The sequence below is a fragment of the Trachymyrmex cornetzi genome, unplaced genomic scaffold (assembly GCF_001594075.2).
Source record: "Trachymyrmex cornetzi isolate Tcor2-1 unplaced genomic scaffold, Tcor1.1 scaffold414, whole genome shotgun sequence".
Classification (NCBI taxonomy): Eukaryota; Metazoa; Arthropoda; class Insecta; order Hymenoptera; family Formicidae; genus Trachymyrmex; species Trachymyrmex cornetzi.
This window is the reverse complement of record NW_017298897.1, coordinates 129,657-142,362: the sequence shown is the minus strand read 5'-3', so window position 1 is coordinate 142,362 and position 12,706 is coordinate 129,657. Positions and strand designations below refer to the sequence as shown.

General features: G+C 25.8%; 1 protein-coding gene across 3 annotated transcripts; it reads left to right on the top strand.

The window, feature by feature from the left end:
- LOC108764352 (uncharacterized) lies at positions 1-12,706 on the top strand. 3 transcript variants are annotated; one of them, XM_018512564.1, is made up of 3 exons: positions 1-183; positions 416-778; positions 903-1,373. In XM_018512564.1, exons 1-3 carry the CDS (start codon positions 117-119, stop codon positions 1,208-1,210), a joined length of 738 nt encoding a protein of 245 aa, XP_018368066.1. In that variant the 5' UTR covers positions 1-116; the 3' UTR covers positions 1,211-1,373. The 3 variants fall into 3 exon arrangements, with proteins under 3 accessions (XP_018368066.1, XP_018368065.1, XP_018368067.1); XM_018512563.1 differs by lacking the exons at positions 416-778; positions 903-1,373 and adding exons at positions 11,607-11,969; positions 12,290-12,706 and having other exon boundaries at positions 87-183; XM_018512565.1 differs by lacking the exons at positions 1-183; positions 416-778; positions 903-1,373 and adding exons at positions 5,823-5,983; positions 11,607-11,969; positions 12,290-12,700.

Here is a 12,706-nt window from a genome sequence, read left to right as displayed (position 1 = left end):
CATCAGCTCACATAGATTAGTGTAGATCAATCATAATATGTATTTGCCATAAAGTTATTCTTTAATAAGTAAATTTAAAAAAATTGACATTTCTTAATTTTTTTGATATTTGGAAAATGTTTTTAGATATTTGGAAAGTCTTTGTTTTTGTAGTTACAACAACATATATTACAGCGGAAATACGTAAGTAAATAAGAAATACATTCTCTCTCTTGTTTCTAACATTATAAATTTGCGATCTCTTCTATGTTATACATTAAATGCTAAATTTATAACTTACTAAAATTTTAAAACTTATAAAATTCAAAAGATGCTTTGTTTAAAATTCTAAATCTATTATCAACGTATAAATCTTTCGTATAAGCAGTTTAATTTAAAATTGCAAGTTATAGAAAATGATTTATATACTTTATAGCTTCCTACATTCATGTCTGTGGCCGCAAGGATCTCAACTACGATCAATGCATTGCAGAAAACATAAAAAATGTGAAAGATAAGATTTGCACAGGATTTTCAGAATTTAACATTCCACCAAATGAGCCATTGATGTTTGATAAAATAGTTATTTTTGATACAAATGATCTTAAACTTTATCTTAAAGATACGAATATATATGGATTTTGTGATCTTGTTGTAAATTCCGTTCAAGCAGACTCTGAAAGACTCCACTTCGATGTTGAGGTTTTATTTCGGCACCTTTACCTGAACACTACGTATGATTTTGATATACGTTTGCTGGTGCATGTTGCGAATAAGGGACGGATTGAGTCTGTTACAGGTAAAATATCTTACTTTAGAATAAAAAGAAAATTTGGAGAGAAGGCAACTTTTTTTAGGATAAAAAATCTAAATAAGTATTATTTTACTTTATTGAAATTATTATAATATAATATTTTCTGCAGAAAACGTAAGAATGAAGACAGGAATAGATTTAAAAACGATAACCAAAAATGGCAAGAAACATATATTTAGTTCGAAAGTAAACAGCGTTCTCCACATAAAATCATTTACATATAAGTTTAATGACGACAGCAAAGAATTAACTCAATTGCATACAATTTTGAACGATGTCATACTCAACAATGAAAAAGAAGTTATTTATGCTATGCAATCAGTAATAGAAGAGAAAGTTTCCAAAATAATAATATCAATTTTCAACAATATAGCCCGTTTCAATAGTTACGAGCAACTATTTCCAGTAGAAACATGAATTGTCTGGAATTTTGGGAATCATTATGTTATCGTACTTGTTTGTATACTCTATTTTGTTAATAACTCTTAATTAAACAATGGTTGGCGATTAAAATCCTTTCAAGATTATTCAGAGTCATGGTTTTTACAATATTTAAATAAATCAAAATTAATGTTATCAAACTGTGTTGTTCCAGCTTTCAGTAAATTTGAACTCACTGTCTTACTCTTTTACCGTCTTATACTATTTTATTCTTTTATTTTTTGTTTATCCAGTAGGTAAAAATAACCACATAATTTATCCGAAGATGGAACAACCAGTTCTTAGACATTTTTAACTAACTTTATATTTTGACATATTTACCGTCATTTGTAAGTTGAATTTATCTTTTAACATAGTAAAACTGTATAATGCTAAATAATATTATTAAATTTCATATAAAAATATGAAGTTGGAAAGAATACGTTTAGTGGCAATTTTATTACTTTAATGATTTGTAGATAATTTTGAAATGTAATTTTTACTTAAATATGGTAACTTTAAGTTCGAAACACATAGAGTAAGAAATAGCGTTTGTTGGAAAAAAAGATAAAGAAGAAAATATCGTTTATTGGTATCTAATCGATTAAAATACTACTTTTATATACATATATATAAGTAATTCTTTAATTCTTATATAGGGGAGACACACACACACTAAGTTGTCGTACAGAGTTGATTGTCAAAATGTTTATAACTTAATCAGCACATAGCAGAAAAATCTTTTTTTTGTGATTGTAGATTGCTGATATAATATTAATTTGTTATGTAAAATAGTTTACACCAAAAGCGTTATATAATATTTTTGTCATTATTAGATGTCTCTGTTTATAACAACAGGACAGCTTTATGGCGTAAATATTGTGATATAAATATGATAATTTTGTTACATATCTTTGTTATCTAGCACATAACATAATTATGTAAATTAAATGTAATTAAATTACATCCATGTACCATTCTATAAATGAGACGTAACAAATACAAAATACATTTACAAATACAAAATACAAAAAATTAAAATTATGTACGAGTTACATATGTTTGAGATATATTTGTGTTTGCTGGGTAGAAAGTCCCTCGTACCCGCCTGCTGTGATTGGTGATCGTCGATTTTAAAAAAGCAACAGAAAGTTACTTTCTTAAGTAATGGTAACTGTAACTTGTTACTTTTAAAAAGTAACTTAGTATGTTAATTATTTAACCTTTGAATGGTATTATTGAAAAAATACATCAATGATAACATCGGTCGGTCTGACAGACCGCTGTCATGTTTCTACTAATTTTATAAATTCTTTAATAATGAAGAATGTATGTACATACATTTATACGTTCATATGTAAATACGCACACACATTCATACGTACATACGTACATATGTATGAACGTATATACGTATAAGCGTAGGTGCGTATGAATGTATGTACATACTATGCATACTGAGCAAACATTCTTTATTATAAAGAACTTATAAAATTAGTAGAAAAACACAACAGCGATCTATCAGACCGACCGACGTTACCGTTGGTATATTTTTTAATGATACTGTTCAAAGATTAAATAACTAACATACTAATAACAATTATGCAATCTATTACAAATATTTCGATCATAATCGGGTCATTTTTAATGTAAATACAGACAAATTATAAGATACGAATCCGACAATGATTCTATGTTATTTCGTTTATTTGATCCCTGCAATTATTTTTTCTGTGACGCACTTTCCCTTCCCTTGTTCTCCTCACACACACATACACATCGCATATACGTATGCGCACTAATACGAAATATATTGTACTTCGTATAAATATGTTTTTTTCACTTTTTATGTAGAAACTATAGTAAAAATAAATTACATATTTTATGATTAAAATAACTATTTTACTTGTACTAATACTATGATTACTATATAGAAATGACATTAAAATAGAAATTGCATTTTTTATATGTGTTATTCATAATAAAGATGTTACTGCCGATCCTAGAACATGACGATCAATCCAAAACACGGAGCTAATTGTCACATTTTCGTAGTATCATTAGAATTGAATAACTAATTTGTATTTATTGATGATTTCGAAAGTAATATTTTTTTAATACCCAAAAGATGTAAGTATATTATAGCGTATGTAATATTTAATGTATATAAATCAGGTATCCACTTTTTTCGAAAAATCAATAATCAAGAACAATGATAATTAGCTCCGATCTTTCCTAATTTTATATAGATATGCACATAATTAAAATTGTCACGTTCTAATAAAACTTTTTTTAAATTCTGCGTAATATCGATTCTCTGTAATGATAATCTGTTTATACTGGAGAATATTTATTACTTATATAAATATAATTAAGTGTTTATATAATAAATAATACTTTTGTTGTGTTATGTAAATAACACTGTTTGCAAATTTATATAGTAATAAATCATTTCTGTAATAAGATTTTTCCGTTGTCTGTCTGTAATTAATGATGTAAAATAAAGAGGAAAATTTGAATTGAAATAAAGTCGCAACAAAAAAATACAATTTGCTTTTTTCAGAAGAAGGAAGAATTTAATTGTCATTCTTAACTTTGTATTTGCATTTTATTCTTGATATTGCGAGATACTTCTAGGAGAAAATTTTTTTTACGAAACTAGATATCTATGAAATGATTAAATGTTAATACAACGTTTAACTATGATATTGAAATAAATTTTTATTGGAAAAATTCTTTGTATTTCTTTACTTGTGTATATCGAATAAATTTTTGTTTAAATAGAAACATTTTTAAACAGTATTAAACAAAGAATGTCTTTAGGACTGTACATGTGAATACACAACTATATAAGGAATAATTGCCTTTAACAGTAAAGCTGGATCTTAAATGCTTAAATATTCCATATCAATTTATATATACCGTATGTACTACCAATGTAGTCATTTAAATTAAGCACCGAATTAATTTTTCGGGTTTGAAAGGCAAATCCTATTGAACTACTAGTAATCATAAATTAAATTGATTAGCAATTTAATAATTTGATGCTCATAGATATCTTAAAAAGGTCTTAATAACGCTGAATAATATATTAAAATGATCTTATTGCGAAAAATATTACCTCGGCCGGATATAGAACCCAGATCTTTTACATTCTGTGCAAGCGTCCCTACTAATTTTTCGGATTATTTAAAAAAACATTACTCTTATTTTTTTCTAAAATTAAGGGTATATGTTTTTAATAAGATTTATCCTATATAGTTTGTAAAATTATTTGCAATTATTTCGATCCGAACAGAGATATATGTTTTAATACATGTATAAATAAAATATTCTTAATACAGACTTAATTTATTTTAATATCATTCCATATAAAGATTGACTATAAATATTCATCCACGTAATATATACGAATGGAAAATCCAGAAAAAAATGAAGTTTTATTATGATTATACTACAATTAAATCTTACATAAGTACTACTGTGTTGCAGCATAATCTCAAAATCAGAATAAAGGAAAAATAAATTTTTCACAATGTAAATGTTAAATTTTTGATCGAATAATAAATATTATTTTGATAATCTCATTATTATTGTGTGTAATAATTTATTATTGTTTAAAAAAAATAATAAAAAAAGAATCAAAATACATATATATAAACTTACAATAAAGACTAAGCGAGCAATATTATGCTTGTTCAAAGAAAGAATTATGTCTTACGTCAATTTTTGTAATTATATTCTTGCAATTCTAAATATTTTGTAGTATAGTGAAAGATATCTATAGCACGTCACATAAAAAAATAATGTAGTAATTCTATATTTTTAAGAACAATATTTTTTTAAAACTCTCTTGATCAGAATGATCAATAAACTAATTTAAAAGAAAAGAGCATTATTTATAATTTTATTTGCCAAAATGCATATGAATTTTAATATAAGTATATGTGTATTATATAATTCTTCAATTATTATTTTTATTATATAGCACATAACATTATAACATTATAACTAACAAATTCTATTCTGAATTCTAGAATAAATTATATATCGTTTTTAACGGTTTTATGGAATAATATATTCTAGAAATTATTTTATAATATTAATTAACATATGTTTCAAAAATGAATATTTATTTAAATAAAATAATTATTCGTACCGTAATCAATTTTTATTGAAATATAAATTTCTGTTTCATTCCATAAAAAGAAAACATCTATTGTTTGTACCATTTTATTTTTAAGTGTAACACGCGAATACAATTTAGATGACTATGGCATTCTAGCATAAACTTGAATGAATAATGACTACAGAGCAAGGAAATGACTAATTATAACATCGAATCGCTCCTAAACGAGAATATTGTTTGCTTTCTGTACTGATTTTTTTCTGATTCCTTTCCGTAAACGGATTCTTTACAACTCATTCTCTATTATAATTAATTTGCTTCTTGATTATTCTCCTACACAATTTCCATGTAATTACATGAACATGTGTACGTGACAAAACGAATGAAAGACAAAGTACACGATATTTCGACGCACGTGTTGTTATAAAAAGAGCAAGAATTCATAAGCAATTTAAAATAAAGTGGTAGGTATATAAGAGCCTGTGTGCATCTGTGTAGATTAGTCTTGATTCAGATCCGTCGTGTATCAATTACAATTGCTCGCGAGTCATTTTAAAAGATCAGAAAAATTTCGTATTGAAAAATGTTTGCTATAATTTTTACTTTTGCACTTATGACAGCATATGCTGCCGCAGAAATACGTAAGTTTGTAAAAGTATTTATCATTTGAGAAGCAGATTTTCAATATGCGTTTCGTCCAAAATTTATAATTTTCAGGAAGTGAGAAAGGAAGCAACAAGAAAACTTCACATCTTATAGAAAATAACAATTTGCCAATCAGTAAGATGTAAAATGTCCAACAAAATTGCTAAACAGTTGTTGAAAATGTTAAACAAATACTTTTTGTTTGTCTCTAGTTAAAGGACATAATGCACTTCGAATGTCAAGATTTCTTTCAGCACATAAATTGGTGGTGTAGAAATGCTTTTAGAACATCTAAAGAGTAACTTAAAATATGAGTCTCTCAACACTAAACATTATGCCAATTAAAAAAATAAAATTTTGGACAAAATGCATTTTGAAAGTCTGCTCTTCATTTATTAATTTTTTATGTGACGTGTTATAGATATCTTTCACCATGCTACAAAAAAAGATTTATTACACTATTTGAAACACAAAATTTGGATTAAAAATTACAAACTAATAAAATTATCAATAATAATAATCTATATCGTTGGTCTTAGTTCATTATTGGATAGAGAAATTGGAAAGAACAAATTAATGAAATACTTCTCAAATGAGACAGATGGTTCCTTTTGCCTACAAATCAATTGCCTACATCATTGTTTGCCTACATTACTTTTACCGACAGTTCGTTTGCGCACAAAACTTATTGCTTACAACTCGATTGCCTACATGAACTTTTGCGCACAAATAAAAATTTCAGAAACGAAGTCATATTTGTCTAAATGTATTATTGCCTACATGAATTATTGCTTATAGGTCAATTGCCTACAAGCACTTTTACGCACAAATATAAAATTAAGGTTAAATAAGAAAACAATTTGTATTTTTAAAGCAGAGAATTTGTGTTTTAAAGCAGAGAATTTATTTTAAAGCAGAGAATTCTTGGTTTTTAAAACATAAAATTTGTATTTTAAAATGGAATTTGTGTTTTTAAAGCAAAGATATAGTACATGCAGGCAATCGAGTTGTAGACAATAATACATGCAAGCAATCGAACTATAGGTAATAATAATTGTAGGCCATGCCTGTCCAATTTGAGCTCCGGAACTAAAACGTAAATGCACATTTATTTTTTTGCATCGATGGCTTTGCGTTTTAGCTTCAAAGTTTAAATTGGAGAGGCCTGATGTAGGCAATCGATCTGTAGGTAATAATACATGTAGGCAAATGTGATTTCGTGTCTAAAATTTTAATTTGTATGTAAAAGTGCTTGTAGGTAATTAAGCTATAAGCACACTGAGAAAAAAGTTTTGTTGATATATGACCAACAAAAAGTTTTTCGTTGTTCTAACCAAAATTTGGTTATTCTAACCAAATTTTTGGTTAGGACAATAAAGTTTTTGTTAGAATATGTGACTAACAAAAACTTTTATGTTATTCTAACAAAAAATTTTGTTAGCATAACTAAATTTTGGTTAGGACAACGAAAAACTTTTTGTTGGTCATATATCAACAAAACTTTTTTCTGAGTGCAATAATTCATATAGGCAATAATACATGTAGGCAAACGTGACTTCGTTTCTGAAATTTTTACTTGTTCGCAAAAGTGCATGTAGATAATCGAGCTGTAGGCAATAATTTTTGTGTGCAAACGAACTTTCGGCAAATGTGAGGTAAAATTAACGTAGGCAATCGATTTGTAGGCAAATAGGATCCTCCCTTTGTTTGCGCATGAAAATTATTGCCTACAGCTCGATTGCCTACATGGATTATTGCCTACAGCTCGATTGCCTACATGGATTATTGCCTACAGCTCGATTGCCTACAAGTATTTTTGCGCACAAATAAAAATTTCAGAGACAAAATTACATTTGTCTACATGTTATTGCAGACCGATTGCCTATAAATACTTTTGCACAGATTCAAAATTATAAGGTTAAGTATGAAAATAATTTGTATTTTTAAAGCAGAGAATTTGTTTCAAAATAGAGAATTCGTGTTTTTAAAACAGAAAATAGTACATACAGGCAATTGAGCTGTAGGCAATAATTTTTGTGCGCAAATGAATTGCCGATAAAAGTGATGTAGGCAAACGATGTTGTAGGCAATCGATTTGTAACCAAACGGGATACTCCCTTTTCAAATTAGATCTTTAATTTTAATGCAAACAAGATATTTTAGCAAGTAATTTAGTAACTTAAAAAAAAAGTAAAATATTATAGGTGTCCAATACATGTGCTTTTTGAAAAATGAAAAACTGTTGTAAAATTATTTTTTTAAAATAACAATTGCGTATGGTACATATTTTTATATTCCCATTCATTCTTTCTATTGTAACCCAAGTAATATAATAGTTATAATTCTTTTTAAATAATAATATCACAAAATTAAACTAATTAAAATCAAATTTATGCACGTTATATCTAACTTTTTGTCAATTTAAGTAATATATTCTTGAATTCTTACTTAAGAATAATTCTATTTCAATCCAAGTGTACCTTTTAGTTTTAATGCAAAATTCAAAAATATTTAACATAAAATCTTGGCGCTGATATCTTATTATAATATAATATGTTGGATGTTATATACTTACTTCAACAGTATAAAAAAGAAGTGCAACATTATGAGATTGTTTTATTCGTCCTAATAAAATGATAATAAAAGCTGTGTTCCAATATTCACTGTCAGTGCTGAAGATCTATCATATATGCAATAAGTCATATACATTTGTAGCACTGAACATAGTCGAAAAGATATGCCTTGAAGATAGAGGTGGCAAATCAAGCATTTGTTAAGTCGAATTGAATCAAATCAAACTTTTGATAATATATTCGAAAACAAATCGAATCAAATTTCAAATTCTTGCATTAGTGGTCTGATTGCAGTTCATAGCACAAAAAAAAGTACAAATTTCGTGTTAACGCTACTATATTTATTGTTAATTTTATATCATTTATTGTTAATTTTAGATTTTATCTCTCTCTCTCAGAATATAATAAAAATTATTCATTATTCCATATAATCAGATAACACGTGTACATATTTGAGAAACGGCGACTTAATGATATAATTTAACATATAAATTTTTTACAGTGTACTTATAGACAAAATCTAAAAATTTAAATTCTATTTACTATTTTTGTAGATTTGAACGTTTTCGTGGCTACATTTTTTCTAACGATCTTCGACATTTTTCATAAATTTCAACAATATATCTTCAAGTAAATCTGTATTTATATTTTCTTTTACATTAAAATACAAAATTCTTTTACTTGAACTATTTGTACTATAAAAGAATATTTTTCCAAATGTTTCACCTAGAATACTTCTACTAAAAAATTATAATAATTTTATAAACCGCACATATGTGCATTTTATTTTTACAGCACAAATTTTTAGATAAAAAATAATGAGATTTACCTAAAATTCAACATCTGCAAATGTCTACAATTTTTTATCGGATTTTGAAAAGTTTACTGTTATAAGCATTGAACTATTAATCTATAATTGCAGTAATATCAATATTAAATTTAGCACCAAATATAAAAAACTATTAAAAAATTACCTGATTAGGAGTCATTCCGATAAAATTATAAATAACATCTTATATAAATAGCAACGATTCATAATGCGCCATTAAAGCTGTCGCGACGGTATGTTAATGATCGAGAACATAAACAAAATTACTTTACTATATACGTCATTGTAAATTAACATTATCGGACAAAAATTTATAGTTTTTAATATTTTGGAATGTTTACAATAATATAAAGCGCTTAAAATACTCAAATTAAATTCTTTTTTTGGATTTTTTTCGCGCTACGCAACTGATTTAGACCACTGTGCATCGTTTCGAATAGAATCGAATCTTTTTCATTCGAAAACAAATAAAATTTGATTCTAATTTTTTTGGATTTATATTAAAAGCTAAAAAAAAGGGAAAAATTATGTTAAAAGGAATAAGTCATTTTAAATTTACAGGTATACATACCAACAAAATTAAATAATATAACAATAATGTATTAAAAAGAATCTTATTTTTTATTAGCAGCTTTTTAGTATACTTTTGTTTATTTTTTAATAATACTTATAAATTAAAAATAATTTATTTTTTCATTTATTAAAAAATCTAGAAGGTTATTGAAAATACTTCATTATTTTTAAATTAGCTTTTATTAATCTATTCCAATTATTACATAAAATAGTATTTAAAGTGCGTACAAACAATAATCGTGATTACAATGTATTTTATTTTAAAGGAGAACTATCAATTATTTATTCTATAGTTAAAATTTAATTTAAAACTAATATTGCTACGCTAAATTCGTTCTTTTACTTCAGGTATATTTATTTAGAGTAAATAAATAGCATTTCAAAAAATATATAGCATTATTTGTCTTTATAAATTAATCGTAATAAAGTATAACCGAGCGGCTTTATCTATGAAAAAGCATACGCGCGTACCAAGAATTAGTACGCACTGATACAAGATTTGTCACAGAAGATATAGAAAAGAGTCATGCATAAATGAAGCAAATAAAATAGGCGAGTGATTTGAAATCGAACCACCAATGATTCGAAATTCCGAATCTATGCGGTTTCAAATCTCTCAGATTCGAAAACGAATTGAATCGATTCGATTTTATTCGAGCTGATTCGCACACCTTTACTTGAAAATGAACCTTTAAAATTGAGCTTCAAGAAAGTAAATAAACTGTATTTGGAGTATAATTTCGTTTAATTTGTATAAATTTAAAGCATCTAACAGACGTCTAAAAGATATGTAAAATGTCTAAAAAACATTTTATAGAATATAAAAAAGATATATAAAAGATGTTTTATAAGAAGTTTTGATAATATCTAATGTTTTTTGATAATTTTAACAGCTTTTAAAGCTTTTAAAATATAGCAAAAGAATTTTAATGTCTTTTAAACTTCTTTAAAATATCATGCTCTCTAGAAATGATTCCTATAACTTATGCGATATCTATATTTAGAGACGTAAAAGAAATTAATTGAATAATAAAAATCAATTTCAAATGAATTATGGAAATTAAATCTGTATGCATGTAGGCATAATTACAGCCTTGAGTGTGCAAACTTGTTTCATTAATATTTAAATCTAATTATTTATAGCTAGAATTATTATGATCTTTATAATTCACATAATAAGATTTTTTATTTCAATTTAATGTTTTACTTAAAATAATTTATTTAATATAATTTATTTAATATATTTATTTAATATATTCTATTAATAGAATATATTAAACATATTTAATATATTTAATATATTCTATTAACATAATATTATGTAAATGTAGAATATAATATGCACAATAACTTATGAAAGTAAACAAAAGTTTTAAATATTGTAAAAAATTATTTAACATTATGTATGGATGTACAAACAACAATTTTTTATTATTTATATATATACGTTAAGAATCGTTTTTAAATATTAAAATAGTTTAGAAATCACATATCAGGAATAAATGGCCTTTAATATAATCCATTTGCACATAATAAAAAATGTATATTATTTTGAAAGAATTTTATAGTTTAACGTAGACTTATCCAATTAATAATTTCATTCAAAAGTTACGAGTTAGTGAAAGTAATTCATATTCTTTACAGCCTCTTATATTCATGTATGTGGTCGCAGAGATCCGAATCTCGATAAATGCATCGTAAACAGCATTGATAATTTAAAGGATCCCATCTGCAAAGGAATACCGGAATTGAATAGTCCACCACTTGTACCATTTTTTATGAAACAAATAACTATTTCTGACACTGATAATGCCAAATTATATGTTAAAGATGTAGAGATGACAGGACTTTGCGATTTTGTTATAAATTCTTTCCATATAGATATCGATAAACTCCATTTCAATATGGATTTGTTATTCAAGCACGTTGGTTTCAACGGTACCTATGATTTCGATATAAAAGTACTGGTGCCTTTTGTTCATAAAGGACCGATTTATCTTACTGCAGGTATGTATTTATTTAATGTACTAAAATAAAATAAAAAGTTACAAAAATCTATTTTAATAAACGTAAAAATTTAATATGCAATTCTGTTTACTAATATTATCAAATTATGTTGTTTGAATTGTTTCCAATTAAATACAAATTCGGAGCTATTCGAGCTTGACTAGTTAGCTTACGCTAATTCGTACATTACACAATTCTTTTAACGAATTGGCTAACCTAACTAGCCAGGCTCGAATAGTTTCGAATTTGTATTTAATTTTGATTATATTCAATTGAGCTAGTAAATATATGTATTTAATATGTTGTTTTCTTTTGTACAGATGACGTAGGAGCAAAAGCAGAAGTAGACATGAAACTAGTAACCAAAAATGATAAAAAATACGTATATCTATCAAAAATAAACTTGAAGCTCGATTTTAAAAACTTGAACTATGTATTTGATCTGAACGAAAAGCAGTCAAGTCAATTGAGCGAAATTATTAGCAATTTCTTCGGCAGCAATGAAGAAGAATTTATCAGTAAGGTTAAACCATCAATTGAAGCACAAATTTCTAAACAAATACTTATCCTTGGAAACAATATAGTTAAACAGTTTACTTTTGACGAACTCTTTCCTGATCAAGCATAAATTGTAAAAATTTTAAGATGTACTGTTGTAAAGTCGCTCTATAAATTTGCAATTCAAATAATGAGTAATTAAAATAAACTCTTACAGTATTGAAATTCTTTTACAATAT